Below are 22,087 nucleotides of genomic sequence, written 5' to 3'. Positions count from 1 at the left end.
TCCAACGAACGAAAACTGGTGAACAGGCGACGAGGCGATGGGCTGCCAAGGCTTACTGCTGCACATGATGAGCGAACACTGGTCCATTTGGTCCAATTCAATAGATGACTTACTGGATCTCAAATCACTGAAAAAATTAATGCTGGTTCTAATAGAAAGAAATCAGAACACCAGCGTATTACAGTTTGTTGTGTATTGTGCTGTGTAGCCACAGACCGGTCAAGGTGCCCATGCTGACCCATTTCCAGAGCCAAAAGCACCTTTAAGAACCATGCGAGCATCAGAACTGGACCATGAAGCAATGGTAGAAGTTATGTGATGTGGGTCACTTACCTGGGGAAGAGTTGGCACCAGGACGCACCATGGCAAGAAGGCAAGCTGTGTGATGCTTCGTTGGTGAACCTTGGCACCTTGGCCACCAGAAACAATGATGTTCCTCATGGGAGTGAAGTCTTTCAGCAGCATAATGCACCCTAAGACACTGCGAAAAATGGTTTAAGAGTAGTTTGAGGAGCACATCGAGTTCAAGGTGTTGATTTGCTCGTCGAATGCTCCAGATCTCAGTAAAATTATGCAAAAATAAATTCTAACCATGGAGGCCAAAACTCACATTTTATAGGATTTGAAAGATCTGATCCTAAACTGCTTCATGCCAGATAACACACAGACCTTCAGAGGTATAGTGGAGTCCATGCCTCGACAGGCTGGTGCTGTTTTAAGCTGTGAAAGGGGGATCTATACTGGTTCATGAACGGATCATTCTTTTTGCCTTCTTTTACTTTTTCTAGCTTCTAATGCTAAATACAGGTTCCAATGATCTCTGCTACTTAATTCCAAGATTTATTCTTCTTCCTAACATCTATATAAAGGAAATAAAATCATGGTTAGGAGTTCTAATCGAATCATTTGGATTCGTCACTTAGCCACGTCATACTTAATTGGTGTACTTAAGTGAATAATGTAAACGTCAACTGGTGTGCATTTGTCTCTTGCTGATGACATAGCTCTGTGACACACAAGTTCTCAGAAAAAAAATGGCTTTCTAATGTGAAGGTTGACTTAGCAACACAACTGGCTTATCTCCGCTTCACGCTACAGATATATTAATCCCAGGATAAACAGGTCGCACGTGTCTCATTAAGCATCACACCGCTCGGTGTTCCTCTGAAAACTCACTGGAGGCAAACTAATGAGCACTTCAGCACTGAGAGGCCTCTGTCAGAATCAATGAGTCATCTCTAGACAAGCCAAGGTGTCGTTCAAAAAAACACCACACACACACACACACACACACACACACGCACCGTAGTTCCCGATAGAGCCGCTGATGCAGGCCGGCAGTGAGGAGGTGGAAATTAGATTAGATTTAAAACAAGGCTGCGACCCAGCTCAGAAAGCAATAACAGACCAGAAATATAAGTCCAGTGTGCACAGTGTAGTGTGTACACATTTTGCCTCAGCCTCAATCAGCCTCAACATGCTTGGTGTTCATTAGGTTTGATATTCAAAATGCAGTACTGTGGAAAAGTCTTAACACCCCCAAAAAAGGCATTCGGGAAGCCTGGAGAACTATTCTTCAATAATAAGTTAAGAATACAAAAAAGTCTGGGCCTCTGGAAGCAAAATATGAAGACTTTTGCAGATTAATGTATGTCAACAAGCTGAAATAATAAACATACGATAGTCCAGGTGTCATTCTGGGAGACGGAGCGTTACCATATTGGACTCAAGTTTGAAATACATTATTATTATAATAATAATTACTATTATTAACATTGATGTTTTGTTCATATTCACAGACAGATTGTTAAAACCTGATTAAATGGACTCAAAATAAAACACTCGCATTTGTCTTAATTTACATCTTGATCTGTACACTTTATTTCTTTTTCTTTAAAACAGAAAATGATTTCACAACAGGCCGTCTCAAGCAAACCCTCACACAAACCTGCCAAACACCTACAAAACGGTATCAAAAGTGCACCATAGTGTTATACATATTTTCAATGTTTCGATCTTTTTCACCTATATCAGTAATTAATATTATTATAATTTTATAATATTTATACAAATACCACTATGTACAAAGTAGAAATACATAAACCCACAAATAGCCCCGTATGTTCAGTTTATAGCCCCTCTCCTCCGTTCAGGACGCGCCCCCTATATTCCCCATGCACAAGCCTTTTGTCAGAAACTCAGGCTTATAAAGGTTGCAGCATGTCAGGACTGTCAGTGTCACAGAGCCGGGTACAACAAACACATTTCAGCCAGTGCGATTAAACATTCTCACGACGTACACACAATGCTGTAACTGCATCACATCCGGACTGCTGCAGTGGGGGGGTGGATGATGGGGTTAAGGGTCAGGGCAGTTTGGGGTGGAAGGTTAGGGAGGGGGGTGGTCAGCGTGATCTGATGCAGCCTGCTCAGGGTTGGGACACGGCAGGATTTGGAAACGCAGTCTGGCATGTTCCGCGGGGTTCCACAAGGGGAGAGGGCGGGTGCTGAACAATCTCAGTCTCTGGATTGGTAGAACAGGATGTAGCCCGACTCCGAGTTCTTGGAGATTTCCGAGGTTAATCCGTAGAACTCCTCTATCGCCTGGGCATCGATTTTCTGTGGACAAAACCAAAACAAACAAATAAATAAATAAATCAAAGAGCAATAGAACCTACAGCAAGCGATCATTACTATTAGTGATGAAAATCACCCGGGTTTGCCTAATACAATATTATCACGATATCTAGGTGCCGATTTTATAAATGTCCTGATTTAATATTTAAGATTATTTAAGATTTAATTTTAGCTTATGCCACCTGTAGGATATTAAAAGAATGGAACCACTTCAAATGCAAACGTATAGAAATTAAAACATAATAATAATAAAAATAATTTTGGAGTCAATGGAGTGTTGCAATACAGGAATCACAACACAAAAAAAATTGCGATACGCCACTCTCAATTCCTACTTTCTATATACAGGCTGTCCTCCACTTACGAACTAGTTCCGTTCTGGGAGCATGTCTGTAAGTCAGAATAGTTCTTAAATCCAACAAAGTCAGTCTAATATGACTTTGACACGAATATATGATGTTATGCAGACCAATCCACTTGATTAAATTTCTGCCTTTCCCCCCCACACTGCCAGCATGTGGCTAAAAACCATAATCGCTTCTAAGGAAATGAATCTCACAGTAAAATTTGCCTCTGTGCCTTTAAATCGTGAGGAGAATCCTGGATGCCATTTTGTCTCTGTTTTCTCACTCTGTTTTCTTTGCATTTTGAGCTATTTTACACTGTATTGCACTGCAAACTGTTTTGTTGAGGGTATTCCGAAATTAGGATTATTCTTCGGTTTATTCGTATCTATGGAAATGTTTGTAAGTTGGGGACTAACCTGTACTGTATACATGCATCACATGGAGCTATGACTTTTTTGTCCAACATTTTGATAAAAAATTTCAAATCATTAAATAAAAAAGTGTGATTAAATTGCATAATCGATTCTAGTTCCCATGTTCTTCTGAAGAAACGTAAGCAGACACTAGAACCATGTTTTCATACATAGCACCAGTCAAAAGTGTGGACACACCTTTTAACTCCATTGTCTTTCCTGATTTTTACTCCTTTTTACACTGTAAAACAATACTGAAGGCACCCAAAATATGCAACAATCTCCTTTAAACAGCTGATATTGAGATGTGTCTGCTAACTATGCTCTGTGAAGCCTTCACAGTGGCTCTAATTTGAGGTGCTGGTAACTAAATAAACTTCTCCTCTGTAGGAGATGTAAGTTTTGGTCTTGCTTTCCTTGGAAGGTCTTCATGAGAGACAGTTTCATCATGGACCTTGAAAAACACTGAATTAGGAGGTGTGTCCAAACTCTGTACTGGTACTTTACAACCTCTCGTTAAACTTGTATAAAGACTTTATAAGGAAAATTAAAGCTTGGACTCTGGAATCTTTTTTTTTGAGTCTCAGGCTTTCTTCTTTATATTTCTGGGGGTCTCTCTCACCACTGGAACATCTGATTTCCTCATTAAGTATCCAAACCGAAATCTGTATTTCTGTAAAGCCTCTGCTCAGACATATGAATAAAACTGAGGAACGCTGATCTTACAGATGGCTGTATTTAATTACCTCTACGATGTCATCGTCGAAGAGCAGCCAGAAGTCGTGACTCTTGACGATAGCGATGTAGTGTCCACGATTGGGCCCGCTATCAAAAGGAAAATGAAACACATTAATCACTGTAAAGCGTTGTTCACTAGGACAAGTCAGCTAAAAAAAAATTATATAAGGAGCTCGATCACGAGTTTGCCAAACCGACCTCCCGCAGTGCACTACCACGGCGACAAGGTCATAAAGCCTCTCGGGATTGGTCGCGTCTCCGGACGTATTGAAGAGGCGGAGCTCCAAAGGGAAGACCACGCGGTAGCTTAGCTTAGTGTAACGCTGGAGCTGCTCCATGTATTTAAACCTCTTCAAGTGCAGAGCTAAAATCATGGGCAGCTTCTTCACCCTCATCCTGCGACACAACACACACACATTTACTGTAAACACACAAAGGCTACTCTACTCCTAGAGTGCTAAAATTGAACAAACACTCATCTTTACCTTTTGTGTGCCTCCTGTTTACTCCGACATTCCTCACAGTAGTATTTGTATTCACTACACAGGGTCTCCGTATTACTGAAGCCCCTGAGGACAAAAAAAGTGGGAATTAAAACACAGTTCGGGATTAACCCGCAGGCTGACGTGCTCGCTGATTCATAATCTCATGATTAAAAACAAGCCAAAAGGAAAAAAAACCTGAGGCAATGTGTGATTGAAGTGTTCTGCTCGACGTCCACAGACAAATCCAGGAAGTCCTCGTCCTTGCTGCTTATCTACACAAAAAAAAATGGCATAATCAGCATAACCGGTGAGATCACTCTCATGAGCATTAAATCCCACACGACCCGCCTCCTCGCGCTAATCCTGGTTGTCTTACCGTCTCGCAGGTGAGGCAGCGCGTCTCGTTGGTCAGCGTGCCCTGGAAGATCTCGTGTACCCATGTGGTGGACGGAGGGGAGCCGTTGCTCTTCTGCGAATCAAGCGTGCCGTTGGCCAGTTTGCCGTTCTGCTTGTCCTGCTTCTTCTCCTCCTGCAGCAGGTCGGCTATAGTGTTGAGCAGGTAGTTGAGGAACTCATGCGCATCCTGCTGCATGTAGTTATCAAAGAGCTCTGCAGCACAGAGTACACGTTGGTAAACAGCACATAATTTTAAATATTTCAAATTACTTCTTTTCACTTCTAAAAAAAGACATCATTTACATTAAGACATTAAGTGCAGTCTATCCAATCCTGTGTATAATTCCTAAAATAAGATCATAATGAGACAAATAGGTGATTATTTAACTTATTTCTAGTCAGATGTTAATAAAATTGCAAATGAAACAATTTCTTGTTCTGTTGGCAGAGAACTTTGCTTACTTCAAGAAATAAATTCTCAAATTTCCTAAAAACTAGTAAAAACTTCCTGCCAACAGAACAAGATATTTTTTCACTTAAAATTTTTGTTTTATTTTAAAACGTGACAAGAAATAAGCTTAATAAATCATATACTTAATTTCTTGTAATCAATGTCAGGTGTAACACATTACAAGGTAGAGTAGGGTACTTGGATTACTTTTTTAATGTAGCAAGTAATCTAACGTGTAAGGTCCGCCATTTAGGTACTTAGTTATTTAAATATATTTTTAAAAATGTAATCCGTTATTTAGAAAATTTATGTAATCCGTGACCAAGACAGTGGTCATTTTCAATCCGTTAGTATGTGAGTGTGTGTGTGTATGTGTAAGTCGTCCTACAAGCCCCCCCCCAATACCCCCCCCCCTTTCTGTTATTCCTGCTGGTATACCCCTATATCACCTATGATATTTATTATTATAAAGGTTATTATTGTTATTTTAATTATAAAGGTCTTGACTAAAACAACATGCATGAGGAATCACAAAGGAGTTTTTTATTTTCTGCAATGAAAAGTACTCGAACTAGTTACTTTTATCAGAAAGTAACGCTGTAATGTAACTGAGTACTTTTTTAAGACAGTAATTTTGTAATGTAATTAGTTACTCTAAAAAGTAACGTTCCCCAACACTCGTTGTGATCTTATTTTAAGAAATCGCAGACAGAAGACTAGATTAAAGAATGTTTCACTTGCTGAAATGTTTTTTTTTGTAGGTCTTTTGTGCATTCCCTCACCGTTCTCTTTGCGCAGCCGCGTGATAAATTTCTTCGGAGGGATGACGCCCACCTTCCTCTTCTGGTTGGCGATGCTGTGAAACAAGTCGGCCAGGCAGGTGAGCAGGTTCTCTTTACGGCGTGGCTGACTCCTGTAGGCCAGGATCTTCTCCCGAAACGGCCGGCAGAAGTACAGAGCCTGGAGGACCGAGTTGCAGTAGCAGGTGTTCCCGAACTGAAACCAAAAAACACGAGAGGGGCGTAAATACCCGATCGATAATGCGGGCAACGAGAGGACGGGATTAAACTCGAGTGTGCTTACGTTAACCAGTCCGAAGTAGTGCTCGTTGACAGGGAATTGCTCCGAGCCAATTTCTTTCTCCAAAGCGGAGGCATTGGCGCCCTGAAACACAAACACAAACATCTTAAACTTTCCTGTATGTTATTTTGATTAAAATGAATTCGAATCAAATCAGTAATTACATACTCAGGAAATCCGCCAAACAGGTCTCACTTTGCCAACACTGAGTGCACTGTGTCGTCACATTATAAGAGGCGTGTTAGACCGACGAGCATCAGACACAAACACGCTCGGATGTTGTGCCAACAACCAGAGAGGAATAAACACTGGTCTCTGTCTACGTAATATGTTCTCACCTGCCTAAAAAACCGCATCGAAAGAAAGAACAGCTTTCTGCTTTGAGTGATTACTGCTTTCTTTTAAAAGGCGTTCCACTTCTTCTTTCTCAACTTTTTTTTGGTTGACGCTGCACTTAACCCTCATTCCTGTTTTCTGCATGTGGGTCAGATCAAGGCTTCAGACAAACTTGTGAGAATATATACAAAACGTGAAAAAAAAAAAATACCAACAATAATAATGTAGACAGTAATATTTGGAAAACAGAATCAAGAGTTTATGACTTAATCAGAAATTCGTAAGTGCAGAACATTTCTGATTAACAGACAGATCTAAACCGTCTGCTTCGAGTCAAACACAGGGACTTTATCACATGTCCTTGGAGCTGCGATTACATTATTTATTGTGGTGATTTAAAGCAGGACGTCAAAGTGACAGCGTGTTAAAGTGTTTGAGGGATTTATTATTATTTTTTTGAACCACACCCTTACCGATCCTGAAAGTAATTTTAGGAACTGTCCACACGACCTGCTCTTTCTTCGAACACGCGATCTCTGCTGAACTGTTAAAACACCTCCTGATCAGCTAGCGTGTCTTTCCTTAACCAATACATACCCTCTGAAAAGACACCAAACCTAACACACACCTATGATCCGGGTTATCTGCTAACGAGCTGCTACTGTGGACCGAGACACGCCCCCCTGGGGTGGGGCATCGACACTGTAGAGGGCATTTAATTGCAAGAACGCAGCACAAGCACATGATGAGTCATCAAAAAAATAAAAATAATTATATATACTACCTCTAAAACTAGTTATTTTATTTTTGCTCTAGACATACGTCCATAATCTTACTATATACATCCTGTATAATTTACACGTTTTATTTGAACATTTTATATCTACCTTACCTTTTTTTTTTTTTTTTTAGGTCATAAACAGTTGTTGAAGCTGTATTGTGTCACATGTGACAAATAATTTTTATTTTGTTTTATTTTAACGATGTGCAACGATGTGTAATTTAACGATGTGCAAAACACACATTTATTTTAGGATCAACTTTAAACACACACACATACATACATATATATAGCAAATGTTGCGTATGAATCAACTCACTATTAACTTTTTCTCCAAATGGTAACAGTATAATACAAGTCATGTGTTATGACCAGAACAAAAGAACACGAATAATTTGTTCTCACTAACGTACATACACAAGGAGAGAGAGAGAGATGGAGAGATAAAAAGAAAGCAAGGTAGAAATAAAGAGGGAGGGGGGAGAGAGAGAGAAACAGAGAGATATAAAGAAAGGAAGAGAGGTAGATAAAGAGATAGAAATAAAAAGAGAGAAAAATAAACAAAGGGAGAGAGATAAGAGAGAAAAAGAGATGTAGAGGGAGAGAGAGATAAAGAGAGGTATTTATATATAGACAGAGAGAGAAAAAGATAAATAGAGAAGGAGAGAGATATAAAGAGAGGGAAATAAAAAGAAGGAGGGGGATAAGAGAGAAAGAGAGGAAGAGGTAAAGATAGAGAGAGATAAAGAGAGAGAGAGTTAGAGAAATATATATATATATATATAGAGAGAGAGAGAGAAATTAAAAGAGGGAGAGAGGTCTGAGAGATATTAGCTGAGGTTAATAAAGCCAGTTCTTCCCTTCAGTCTGTACAACACACACATTGATGTCAGAGAGTCTCGAGCTTGAGGAAGTGTCAACACTACACAGATGGTACAGTCCGCCGTAGGGGTGTTCACTCATATTCAGATTTACGACTCTTTCTGACAAGGGTGGGGAAATATATTTAAAGTTTACCTTTAAACATTATTTACTAGCTGTAATTTATAAGAACTACCAAAAATTTCGTTTCAAACTTGTTATCGTGAATAAAGTCTTGAACATGGGCGTGAGTTTCCCCTAAAAAGCCAAAGTGCGCCGTTCAATGGTGTCACCTACACTACAGAGGCATCTTACACTATTGAGATTATTTGAAGAAAACTTCACATTATAGCACACGATAAGTGGGATTTCTCACAGATACAGTGAGATCTGACATCTCAAAAACAAACGAAATCTCGGTATTACTTTAAAACACACGCAGTTTCGGCGCGACACCGCCATTAGCGCACAGTCATATTTAATTTAGTGTTCCAGGACAAATCAAAGGAATAAAACCTCCATCGCCACATCCGTAAAATAATATCTAACATAATTAATACGATGTTTTAAAAGACAGAGCTTTGCGCTGGTGTTAGCTCTGAAGGTTTTATGCTAACCTGCAGCTTTAGCACATTAGCATGAAACCGCAGACCTCCGCTTTGCGGTTAGAACTAAATCACTCACGGATGAAATCCCACCGTAAAGCACGATAAAACACGACATGTACTAGATTACTTCACTGTAACAGCTTGGAATCAGGCCTGAGGACATTTTCACATCCACTCTCAACGCACAGGGAAAAAAAACTGCAAGCAAGCAAAAAAAAAAAAAACTGGACGCTAACGCAGCGCTAATCGCGCGAACCGGTGCGAGACAGCGAACTCTGGGGTTTAACTCCTGTTAAAAACGCAATATTCAAGTTAAATTCGCTTACCATGGTACAAAAAGAGGCAAATTTGGAAACTGTCATTAGGATTTCCATTCGGCCAGCGCCATCTTCCACCCAATCACCGCGCGGAGGCGAAACCGAGTACCCCGTCCGGCCCGATCGCACAGCCTCGGTGCTACAGGCTGTGTCCTAATAACACTGCATACAGAACTTTAGGGCTCTACATAGGACGCGGAAGTGGATTATAAGTTACATTTAAAGAAGTGCACTCATAAAGCGACCGGGTTGTAATTTGAAATTCCGCCACGATGGACAAGCCTCTGGGTCTTAGTGCTCGGGAATTCAAATCAACCTGATATAAGCACCTGTATGATTGAGATGTTTTAGAGTAAATAAATAAATAAAACAACAACAGCGTTTAATTCCTTGTCTAATGTGTGTACGAGTGCGTGCGTTTATGTGTGTGTGTTAGATTTACGCTTCATCAACTAACAGCACCAATCCCATATTCTCAATTCCATTTTACAAAGAAATATATTTAATCGAAAAGGTTTGAAATTATACATATATATAGATAAAAATAGATAAATATTTGTGACATCTTGAAACAGCATAAAGATACGTTTTGTCCACCGTACCGCATAGCGTCATATTTACATACAGAATAGATATATATAATCCGTAGTTTTAATCAGGCATTTACTACAGACTCCTATTTTCCCCCTTAGAAGGCCAAGCCGCAGGACCCCGACTTTCTCTTTCCGCCCTAACCGCCATCTTGCGAGCAACCGGGGGTAAGATGTACTCCTGAAATTGTTTATAAAAATGGTGTTTTGCGCAGATTTGGTCGGTTTGTAGCGCCTTAGAAACGTAACTTAGACTCGTCCATCGTGTGTTGTTGTTAAAAAAGCGCAGTCGGAGTGATATTAGTTGAGTTAAATAGTAAATAATGGAGAGGTGTAGCGCTCGCGTGGCTGAGCATGTGGATTAGCCGTTATACAGTATGCGCGTGAGACTAAAATGAAAAAGCTGTAATCGGTGGTTAATTTAATTTTCATTAAATTTAGCTCAGTGTTTAAAAAGTTGAAAATGTTTTAGATTTGAGCAACATCCATGTGTTAGATCAAGACAGGCCTCATACAGTTCATACATGTGTATTAATGTTACTCAGCTCTGATATACAGCCGGGGCCAAAGGTTTTGAGAATTACATCTTTTTTTTTTTTTTTTTTTTTTTACAAAGTCTGCTGCTTGTGTTTTTAGATCTTTTGTCGGATGTTACTATGGCATACTGAATTATCATTACAAGCATTCCATAGGAGTTATTGACAAAAGCTTTTATTGACAAGGTTTAATTTAGAGTCAGTATTTGAAGTGTTTGACCTTTTTGATTAAAACCTCCTGCAATTCACCCTGACATGCTCACAATCAACTTCATTTCTGCATAATCAGTGCATGGAGATTGTCAGAATTTTTGGGGCTTTGAGGTTTTGTCCACCTCATTCTTTAAGATTGACCAAGTTACATTTAGGCATTTGGCAGACGCTCTTATCCAGAGCGACTTGTACATCTGAGCAGTTAAGGGACTTGCTCAAGGGCCCAACAGCAGCAACTTGGTGGTTGTGGGGTTTAACCTGGGATCTTCAGAACCGTAGTCCAATGCCTTAACCACTGAGCTACCCCTGGGTCAAGTTCTTAATAGGAGTAAGGTCTGGAGAGTTTCCTGGCCATGGACCTAAAATTTTGTAGTTATCACTTTTACATTATGGCAAGGTGCTCCATTATGACTCGTCACCAAACTCTTCTTGGATGGTTGGAAGAAGTCGCTTTGTGATGTTTATACACTCCTTTATTAATGGCTGTTCTTAGGCAAAACTGACTGATCCTACAATTCTCAGTGGGGCTGAGAAGCAACCTCGCACATGAATGGTCAAAGGATGCTTTACTCTTATCATGACACAGGACTGATGGATTAACTAAGGAGTCAGGATCATAGCTGTATGGGGTTTTCCCCCCCCCCTTTTTTTTTTCTTTTTTTTTTTTTTTCTTTCTCCCACATTAGGCATTTGATTAAATAAAATAATATAAGGATATATGAATACAACTAAGCAGTCTAGCTCCTGGCCCTTAATCATGATCAAAGTGACAATTTCATCCTGGGGCTGTCTAATTCAACATCATACAAGTAAACTTTGATTCTGTGTCTCTCCAGACCCTTTAAATCCTACCCAAATGTCTGACCTTTTTTTTCCCTCCCTATGTAAACCAGTACTAAGGCACCATGACGAACACCAGAGGCAAGAGGAGAGGAACGAGGTACATGTTTGCGCGGCCCTTCCGCAAGCATGGTGAGTGAAATCATATGAAACACATGATCGATCTGTTCACCAGCAAGCGTGCACCTTTATAACAGGATTTTTAAAAAATAATAATTTTATTTACCTTATCTTTACAGGAATCACTCCTCTGTCCACTTACATGCGCATCTACAAGAAGGGAGATATTGTTGATATCAAGGTAAGTGATGGAATGGATGCTCCCCCCCCCCCTCTTTTTTTTTTGTAAGTTGTAAAAATGTTTGTTAAATGAGTAAGAAGTTGATTCATTGAAATAAGTTTTTTTAGATTTACTAATCACTATAGAAAGAAATTATGTAATTTTCCTGTCTATAGACACTCCGTCATTTCTCAACGATGCACCATGAAAAGTGTTTAATAATCCGCCTCGAAAGTCCATCGTTTCATTTCACAGCCGGTTTAAACCCTGATATCTGCTAATAATAATTTTTATTAGGGCACAGGAGCTGTTCAGAAAGGCATGCCTCATAAGTGCTACCATGGCAAAACGGGCCGCATTTATAACGTCACACAGCATGCTGTAGGAATCATCGTCAACAAGCAGGTCAAGTAAGTACGACACAACAGCTACAACACCACAAGCCTGTCCACACACATCCGTGTGTGTAGTGGAATGAACTAAAAGTTTAAATCATTCTTTTTATGCAGTCACTTACACTCAGTTTTTAACTTACAACTTTTTTTGTTGATGTAGTGTGCATTTCAAAGTACACTTGTATGATCTGAATTTACAATGGTCAAAAATGTCACTTTTGTAGAGCATGTTAGGGTGATTTGATTACACAGTAACAACCACTGGTGCGTGTTACCCCATGTTCACTTTACCATGAGGACCTCTTTATGTCCTGTGTGGTCATTCATGTGGGGGAGACTAGTCCTCCTTATGCACCCTGGACAGACTGTGTCGTGTCTACACCAGATTGTCAATAAGGGCACATTTTATTTATTCCGAGAATCAACCTAGGGTTGATTCACCTTTTAGCTTGTTCTCATTGAAGTTTCATGTTTTCTTCCCAAAAGGGGCAAAATCCTGGCCAAGAGAATCAACGTGCGCATCGAGCACGTGAAGCACTCTAAGAGCCGAGAGAGCTTCCTGCAGCGCATCAAGGAGAACGAGAAGAGGAAGCTGGAGGCCAAGGCCAAAAACTCCTGGGTAGAGCTCAAGCGCCAGGTACGCGGTGGAGTTTATAGTGTTCATATCCAACAGGTTATAGATAAAAACTTTGATACAGAATATTTGGATCCAGGACAATTTAATATCAGGAGTTAGAGCTGCATGATGGATTAAGCAAGCATGGAGTTGTAATGTACAGTATTTACAGAATTTATTAGATTTTTGCTCATCAATGCTGAGAAGTTTCGAAGATCTGTTGCTTAAGTAATTTATTACAAATTAGTCACATGTCTCTGCATTTTATTTAAATAAAATGGTTTCCTTTTTTTTTCTTCTCTCTTTCTCTCTGCAATAGCCCGCCGCCCCACGTCCAGCCCACTTCGTCAGCACCAAGAACAACGTGCCCCAGCTCCTGGAGCCCATCCCTTACGAGTTCATGGCATAAATCTGCTGACTGAAATAAACATCTTTATACACACACGTCTGTCTCTGGATCATTTTTTTTTTTTTTTTTTTTTTTTTTTGCTTTTTTTTGTGCGTTCTCATCATATAGTTATGATTTAACTTAACAAGAGTAATGTGAAAATTACTGCTGTCAGTTCAGGTGACTCTACAGTACTTTTTTGTGCACTTTTCTAATCACAGCATTCAGAATGATGAATGTTGTAATCTGATTGATTTTCTGCACTTTTGTGTCCTGGCTTTAGTTCATGAAAACAAAATGGTACAAGTCCCCCCCCTTGGTTTCATCAAGCAAAGAAAAAAATTAAGGAAATTTTTGAATAAAGAATTTTGCAACACATTATTAAAACCTTGTGCAAGAAATGTGTTTAGAAAGAGAATAATGAATGGAGATCACTTAAGCACTTGAAGATGCATGTTAGTTTAACATAGCTGTGGTTTTGCACTGTTTTTAATTGTGAATGTAAGAGAGTTTCGTTACACATGCAATTTGATGAGACAATATGTCCATAAGAAGACCTTTTGTCTTTCAGCTGTTCCCTTTCAGGGGTTGCCACAGCGAATCATCTGCATCCTCTTCTCTCACCCCAACTGATTTCATGTTCTCTCACTGCATTCATAAATCTCCCCTTTGATCTTCCTCTAGACCTCCTGCCTGGCAGTTCCAACCTCAGCATCCTTCTACCACTATTTTTACAATTTCTCTCCTGAACATGTCCAAACCACCTCAATTTGGCCTCTGACTTTATCTCCAAAACATCTAACATGGGTTGTTCCTCTGATGAACTCGATCCTATCCATTCTTGTCACTCCCAAAGAGAACCTCAACAGCTTTAGCTCTGCTACCTCCAACTCTAACCCATCCTGTTAATGATTCGCATCATTTGATTTGGCAATTGTTTTACGTCAGATGCCCTTTTTGCCACAACTCTGCATTTATCCAGACTGGTGCAAGAAGACACTGGATTGTGACCCCCTGTGGTTGCATTTCCATAAGAAGACCACTTGTTGGTAAAACTGCATCCGGAAAGTATTCAGCGCTCAACTTTTCTACATTTTGTTATAGACTTATTTCAAAATAGATTAATTATTTCCTGCAAAATTCTACAAACAATAACCCATGATGACAAGATGAAAGAAGTCTGTTTAAAATTAGGTGTAGCTCAGTGGTTAAGGCGTTGGACTACAGTTCAGAAGATCTCAGGTTCATATTCCACAGCCACCAAGTTTTCCCTGTTGGGCCCTTTTGCTGGGCCCTTAACCCTCAACTGCTCAGATGTATAAAATAAGGATAAAATATATAAAAAAGATAATGTAAGTCGCTCTGGATAAGGGCGTCTGCTAAATGTAAATGTCTATTCATGATTTTAAAGTGATCATGTTGTCATTATTGGGGTATTTGTAGAATTTTGAGGAAAATAATGAATTTAATTCATTCTGAAATATGGCTATAACAAAAGACTAAACTGGAAAAAGTGAAGCGCTGTGAATATGCTAGGAAGCATAAAGACTGAACTTTGGAGCGATGGAAAAAGGTCATGTGGTGTGATGAGTCCAGATGTTCCAGAGTGATGGGCGTGTCAGGGTAAGAAGGGAAGCGCATATGGATTTTGGGCTCTAGTCAAAGCTAAAGGTGACAGAATTAAATCTTAGGGTCCAAAAAAGGCAGTGACCAGGCAGTGTATTTCAACCACTGACTTTTTTTTTCAGTGAACACCAGGGGGCAGTGTTGGCAAGCAAAAAGCTTTTGCAGTTCTCCAGATGTGGAGTGTGAATGTCATTGGGATTGATGAGAACTTGAGGCAGTGGTGTGTAATTTTTCACTGAATTCTACCAGAGAACAGCACTGAGGGTTTTCCTTTAATTATACCACTGCTGTAGTGTGCTACATCTTTCATCTGATTTTGTTTTGTCCATGAACTGCTCAGAGACTTTTTTGGTTAAGTATTCTCTATTGTATCTTTTTTACTTTACTATCACAGGCTTTTAAGTCAAACCAGGACTTTTAATTGTGCAAAATAAAAAAGCAAAAACACCCTTTAATTCTCTATATAACCCCCTTCCCAGTACGCCGGACGCATGTTTGGACTGCTTGGTTTACTTTTGGAACGCTGGCCTCCCAGGAACTCCTTTAATGCCTGTTCCAAACATGTGGAAATGGCATGGATGAGTTCCTGTAAGGTGCCACTGGTGAATGATTGTGTGTTCAGTTCCAACAGACAGATGCGTCTCTTCCGCTAGTTCACAGGAGCGACTGCAGTGGGCTTCCAGCCATCTCGGCTGTGATCATCGTTAAAAGACGTACTGTACTTACATCGTTTTAATGTTTTACACATTGTCTAAGTGTTTCATCACCATACTATCCTTGAAATCTTTTGTAAAAGCCTTTACTCTTATTTACCAGAAATATCATCACAAGTCCCGGTTTGACTTGAACGCCTCTTGTAATTAATACAAAAGGATTAAAGAAGCCCCACAGCAAACGCAGCATCCATCCGCTAATGTTACTCTGATTAGCAATCTGATTTGTCCAGCAATGTTATGAATATTTTTTAAACCAACATTAGCCCTCATAAATGCACCCCAAAATCAGTGATTCAAGTAGAATCGGCATCCCAAAACCAGCACCTGATTTGCTCTTGAAGCTCTTGAAGATGAGGATCTCAGATTTCAGTAAAAAGCCTGACAGATCAAAGTTTGATACTAAAGTGTGCACAAACTTTTGGACATATAATTGTAGTTATATCTATAATACTCGAGTACTTTAATCCAAACTGTATTTCTCTCTGTCAGGAGGTTGTGCTTTCACCAATAAAATAATGACCACACCTACAGTATAAACAGCCATTACAGTCTTTCTATTTCATGCCAACTCATTACATGGCACAAGCATGCTTTCACACAGTGCACAGTGGCCTGTGGGAGGAAACTGGAGAAAATCCACCAAGCACGAGGAAGAACATGTAAACTCCACTCACACGAGGTTCGAACCTCGACCGTGCTGGTCATCAAGCCACCAGACTCATCAACAGTGACACTTGTTCTTTGTTCAGAACACATAAAAACACCCGGTATGCACATACATAAATCTTTCCACCATACTGTGAATACGCTGTTACTATAGAAACGATACCGTATTGCAAAACAAGTCAGCAAAATTATAAACAATGTAAACATCGGTCACAGCTGACCAATCAAAATTCAACAGAGCTGTTGTGTGTCATTGTATACACCAGTTAATGCTTTTTATAATCTGGGGTGCCAATACTTTGGAGTCAAGTGTAAGGTTTGGTATAAAAAAAATTTAAAAGACAGTTTTATGAGAGAAAGTACAGAAACTGAGATTTGCTTGTAATGTGGTGTGTGTGCGTGTGTGTGTGTGTGTGTGTGTGTGTGTGTGTGTGTGTGTGGTGTCCAGTGCATACACAAGCTCAGCTCTGTCTGTGTTGACGTTCTTTGTGTAACCAGAGTAGCTGAATGGTTGACTGGATATCTGACAAATATGTTATCTCGTCCCTGCTCAGTAAATTTACCCAATATTTACTTCAATTAGGGTTTCCTGAGATAGGAGCCACACATCAATGTGTCTCTCTATGTGTGTGTGAGAAAGAGAAAGAGACACACACACACACACACACATATATATATATATATATATATATGGAGAGAGATCTGATTTATGGACATTTTTACAGACATGCACACAACACACTGAAATGGACTGGCACCCGGTCCAGAGTGTACCCTGCCTCGTGCCCTATGTCTCCTGGGATGGGCTCCAGGCCCCCCGTGACCATGTATACAGAATAAAGCAGTATAGACGATGAGTAAATAAGGAGTGCCATACAACATGCTATCCTCACTGCTATATCGCATCAGGCTATTCAGTTTCTCGTATCATCCATTTTTGTCCTCATGAGACATGAACAAATCTGTTCCACTCATCCGAAACTGAGCGACTGCACTGGCACATGTGTTGTTACACCTTCGCCGGATACACAGGCCCGAGTGCGAGCAGGAAATGATAAGGCGAAAGGGTCAGCTTGTTTCTGTGAGAACTTTCAGGAACAGGCTGATAACCTCGGTGAACACTGCGCGTATCCGCCGAACACAGAGGGCAGATGATAGCGCGTCCTGTGCTATCACGCTGGTGTTGGTACAGCCACATATTTAACCAGCTGAATGCAGGTGACCAGGTCTCGCTGAAAAAGCTCAAAAGCCAAAGCAATCCATCAGCAGGTGACACGCCGACCTGTTATTGATAAGTCAATCCCTGCAAATGTTAAACGGCGGAGTGTTGGCGCTAAACACCTGCTGAGCGTGAGCCAGATTTACCTGACTTCAGCTCTGATTCAGGGGTAACACCAATAAGTGGGTTTCATATTTATAAATTGTTTTACACCACTTTTGGGGCTCGATATCTTTCTTTCCACTGAGCAAATAAATAAATAAACAAACAAATAACCTGTTAATGAGAAAAACACTTATAACAGTACGTCCTAGAGCAGTTTCTGAACTTTGTCAATGAATATTAAAGAGATATAATGCGAATTAAAAACTGCAAGTATTACACGTTAGCCAATATAACACTTAGGATGAATTTTGAATTTTGAATTTATTTAATTTTTTTTTTACGAAATAACATCCAAGTAAAACTATGCCATGTATAATTTGAAAATAGTTAAAGCAACACCAAGTCATTGATTATTCAATTGAATATGAGAATTATTGGCTGCACTATAAGAGAAAAACACTTCAGGACATGATTCATTCATTCATTCATTAACCTTCTATAATACGTATCCTGCACATGGCTGCAAGGGGCCTGGATCCTATCCCAGGAGACAAGGCAGGGTAAATCCTGCACAGGGTGCCAATCCATTGCACGCCAATTTAAACACTATGGGCAATTTGGAAACCCAATTTCCACGCCACTTCTGCCTAATCTAGATGTCTTTGGACTGTGGGAGGAAACCCACCAAACAAGGGGGGAACATGCGAACTCCATGCACACAAACATGAGGCAGAAATCGAACCCCAGTCCTGGAGGTACAAGGTGCAAACCACTATGCAACCATGCCGTTTGGACTTGAGGAATTGATGATATACTGTAGGAAATTCATAGAAATGTTGCAGCCACCAAAGCAAAGTTGATTATTTTCCTATAACAACACCCCCTATTTCACTTACTGTAGGTAACTATTGTATACTTAAACATGCACCCCAAGTTTAATAAAAGTTATGAGGGTAGCATGAGCGCTGCATGCAAGTCAAAAAGACATTTCGGATGTTAGATGTCACCCATGGCTAGGTGCGAGGAAGTACCCTGAATTTCATACAGTTCCATGTGTATCCTTGTGAAAACTCAAGGCAGCGGTAGCTCAGCAGGTTAAGGCTCTTGGTTCCTGATCTGAAGGTTGGCAGTTGCAAATATATCATAAATAGTTGCTTAAAAAGCATAAAGTGTTGTTTCTCTCTACTCTCTACATTGTGTTGCAAAAACAGTGACACTGCATCACGTGACCTCATCCTTGATTATTTTCCTGTTACAGCACGCCCCGAGGTGGTTTATTTCTCATATGTTATCACAGTCCAACTATGATCTGCAACAAGCACACTGTACAGATTGTGTACCATGAAACTCAGCGAGTGGGACGTGACTCAGTTCTCATAGCAGTACCGGAGGAGCCAAGAGGCGCTGACTCATAAGCAGTTACTGATTGAATAAAGCAAGAGTAAATAGACTTAATCGGAGAGGAGGGGCAGAGTGTGTGTATGTGTGTGTGTGTGTGTGTGAGAGTGGGGGGGTGATGTGGGGTTGTGCTGGGGAGTGGATGAGAGCAGTCATGGAGTACGAGCTCCTTAATCATGCCTGCTTGACACTCACAGATTGAGGCCATCAAGCAGCGAGGCAGCCGTATCGACCTCGCGTTACATATTAACCACGGCGACGAGCAAACACGCAAGATTATGCGATAAGAAGACCTGAGACGTTGTGCTGTCTTGTCCTCTTCGTTCGTTCTTCCTACAGGGTCTGTCACTAGTGTCTTCTCTGTCCGTCTACCTACTGAATCGCTTGTACAAGAATGTAAAGATTTGAATCGTATTTCTGAACAAACATTATGAATTAAACTCCAGCGCTGGCCAGGAGCCACTGTTTGCCTTTTTTCCTTAGCTTGGTGCTGGTTATCAGTGCAGAGCCATGGTCATTCAGATACAGAGACAGTTTTATTGATCCTGTCCACAAAAGGATTGGGACACCGCAGGACCGGATGGGCAGGAGGACGAGGAAGGGCGGGGATTAGATAGCAGGAAGGTTGACTTCGGAAAATGAATACTCAGAACTAGAGCAAGACCGCATGAACGTTTTGAAATTTAAAAAGCTACAAGCTAAACTAATATTTTGATATAGCCTACACTAGCTACACTACAAATCACACAGACAGTAGCTAACTACATGACACTGAGGGAAATCGGCCGCAACGTTTAGATTTTACCGCGAAGCTAATTCATCGCACAAAACTAAATTCTTACGGCTCACCATACTGTATGTTAATTAAAAAAAAATTGATCTAGCTAGCTAGCTAGTCATGCTACCAGGCAACAAAAATTAACTGGACCAGCGACGCTCGATTAAAAGTACCTCAGCTACTCCTACACTATTTAAAATTTAAATTAGGTGTTAGCATCACTACTTGTAACTAGTTAAAGTAACATATAAACAACGAAACCCTGAGTTCTGTTGCAAGTAACACCTCATAGTCATGAGTCACTATAAGGAAATTCTACACTGAAAAAAAACACACACAAAAATGCAGTAAGGAAAGGATAACGTTTTCTTATTTAAGGTTTTTAAGTTCAGCCTTTATTCATCACATTACTGCGCAGTAAAATTCTTTATTCTTTGCATATTCCAGCTGTGTTAGCAGCCTGGAGCCAGAGCACAGGGTTAGCCATTATACGCCGCCCCTGGAGCAGACAGGGTTAAGGGCCTTACTCAATGGCCCAACAGTGGCGACCTGGGCGAAACTACGGCTCGAACTGCCGACCTTCCGATCAGTATCTCAAAGCCCTAACACACTCATTTATAGAAACAAATGCAAACAGCAAAATTATGACAACTGCTTAGTTAATGAAAAAAGAAACACAGTCTTTAAACTGAATGTAATTTAACTTAATTTATATTGATTCGCTCATGCATAAGACATTAACAGTTAAAAATAAATAAATAAATATATATATGATGAATATGAATCTCTATTTGAGATGAATATCTATTTACACCCACTTAGAGCTAAAATAGAGCTAAAATATTTTCTAGTTTTCCATCCCATTTGCATTAGGGGATGCAAACTTTTACTTAAATGTATATCTGTTTACCAAGAGGTTGCAAAAACTCTATCTGCCTGAATACAACCTTCAACTGGCGCATTTTTAAATTTAAGCCATTTAAGTTCATAATATCCACCTTATCAAGTTATCTACTAAATAAAAACATAAATTTGATATTTTGAAAGATTATCTATATTGATTATCTTTATTGTGTTTATACCGTATATTAAGGCATTAAGGGTGCACAGTGTGTATTTACTATTTCATGATTTGATATCAGTTCATCCGCATTATTTATACATTTTATTATTATTACTATCATTATAACCATCGACTGCGGAGTCGACTAGGGTCGAGGGACAACAAAAGATATAATGAGTCACTACTGATATAATGCTGATAAACCGGTCTGCTTTGGGACTTTATAACGGAAAAAAGGCGCACGGCTGCAGTAAATCAGACGTATCAGTAAGCTTTACCAGTCAACAATAAACTATGATTGTACATCATAAATTCTGTGTATGTATGTGTGTGGGTGTTATGTATTATTAGGCGATCATGAAGGGCAGTCCTTTAGACACAGACAGACGCATTCCAAGAGCCAGTTTTGACAGTTTAATACCCTCCATCAATCTTTGTCAGACTCTCCCAAAGACCTTCATCCCCAATCGCACGGTTTTACAAACCAGTTGGTGTAAAGAAGGTAGTTGTGACGTAAAGAAATAAAATGCTGGGCGACATCAGAGAGTTTCACTCAACAATTATATCTTCATGTTACCAAGTACATTTTCACATTATTTTATAAGTTGTATTCATCCCATTTTCCAGTGATATGTAAGGTAGATAGCAAATACGATATTTTGATACTGAGATCACTGAGCAATGTTCCCAAAAATAAAAACATGCATTTGAATTCTTTATCTTGGCGAAACTAAAACTAACATTTATTGCTTTAAACTTTTGTTAAAGAAACTTTCTTGTTGGAATGTTAGTCTTAGTTTCGCCAAGATAAAAAATTCAAATGCATGTTTTTATTATTACTAATCAGCCTTAACATTAACACCATGTAACATTAACACCAATTATTAATTGTACACCAGCAAACTGGTCTCACAGGGACCAATGGCATAACGGGACCAAAGGCCAGCCTGTCCATTACGCTTCCACAGAAAAGAAAATAAGCAGCACAAATTGCTGAAAAAAGTCAATGCTGGCCACAATAGAAAGGCACCAGAACACCCAGTGCACCACAGTGTGCGGAGGCTGCCAACCGGGCCACCAGGCTCCATTCTAGTCGAATTGAGCAGTCTTGGGATGTGCCAGACAAACAAATTCAACCAAAGGATCAGCTGCCAATGTTCTGGTGCCAGATACCACAGCACATACCAAGATGTCTTATGGGATCATAC

General features: G+C 39.9%; 2 protein-coding genes across 2 annotated transcripts; one reads left to right on the top strand and one right to left on the bottom strand.

The window, feature by feature from the left end:
* Positions 1-1,857: 1,857 nt before the first annotated feature.
* On the bottom strand, positions 1,858-9,616 carry usp12a (ubiquitin specific peptidase 12a). Its single transcript, XM_053488360.1, has 9 exons — positions 9,460-9,616; positions 6,551-6,631; positions 6,250-6,463; positions 4,997-5,229; positions 4,816-4,892; positions 4,621-4,704; positions 4,334-4,531; positions 4,144-4,222; positions 1,858-2,619 (listed from the first exon to the last, which is right to left on the bottom strand). The coding sequence occupies exons 1-9, from the start codon at positions 9,505-9,507 to the stop codon at positions 2,518-2,520; spliced, it is 1,116 nt and encodes a 371-aa protein (XP_053344335.1). The 5' UTR covers positions 9,508-9,616; the 3' UTR covers positions 1,858-2,517.
* Positions 9,617-10,128: 512 nt separating this feature from the next.
* On the top strand, positions 10,129-13,364 carry rpl21 (ribosomal protein L21). The gene is made up of 6 exons (XM_053487519.1): positions 10,129-10,208; positions 11,683-11,761; positions 11,869-11,930; positions 12,207-12,319; positions 12,791-12,941; positions 13,240-13,364. Exons 2-6 carry the CDS (start codon positions 11,695-11,697, stop codon positions 13,327-13,329), a joined length of 483 nt encoding a protein of 160 aa, XP_053343494.1. The 5' UTR covers positions 10,129-10,208; positions 11,683-11,694; the 3' UTR covers positions 13,330-13,364.
* The last annotated feature ends 8,723 nt before the right edge of the window (positions 13,365-22,087 follow it).

This window comes from Clarias gariepinus, chromosome 26, assembly GCF_024256425.1.
Source record: "Clarias gariepinus isolate MV-2021 ecotype Netherlands chromosome 26, CGAR_prim_01v2, whole genome shotgun sequence".
Classification (NCBI taxonomy): domain Eukaryota; kingdom Metazoa; phylum Chordata; class Actinopteri; order Siluriformes; family Clariidae; genus Clarias; species Clarias gariepinus.
This window is presented reverse-complemented; position numbering and strand designations above follow the sequence as displayed.

What these genes read in the sequence shown, in the direction of transcription:
- rpl21 (XM_053487519.1), top strand. Translation starts at nt 11,695, where the DNA reads ATGACGAACACCAGAGGCAAGAGGAGAGGAACGAGGTACATGTTTGCG. An exon ending in GCGGCCCTTCCGCAAGCATG is followed by an intron (nt 11,762 to 11,868) that starts GTGAGTGAAATC and finishes TTATCTTTACAG; the next exon opens with GAATCACTCCTCTGTCCACT. An exon ending in ATCGTCAACAAGCAGGTCAA is followed by an intron (nt 12,320 to 12,790) that starts GTAAGTACGACA and finishes TCTTCCCAAAAG; the next exon opens with GGGCAAAATCCTGGCCAAGA.
- usp12a (XM_053488360.1), bottom strand. Translation starts at nt 9,507, where the DNA reads ATGGAAATCCTAATGACAGTTTCCAAATTTGCCTCTTTTTGTACCATG. An exon ending in TTGCCTCTTTTTGTACCATG is followed by an intron (nt 6,632 to 9,459) that starts GTAAGCGAATTT and finishes TTTGTGTTTCAG; the next exon opens with GGCGCCAATGCCTCCGCTTT. An exon ending in GCTGCCTCACCTGCGAGACG is followed by an intron (nt 4,893 to 4,996) that starts GTAAGACAACCA and finishes TTTTTTGTGTAG; the next exon opens with ATAAGCAGCAAGGACGAGGA.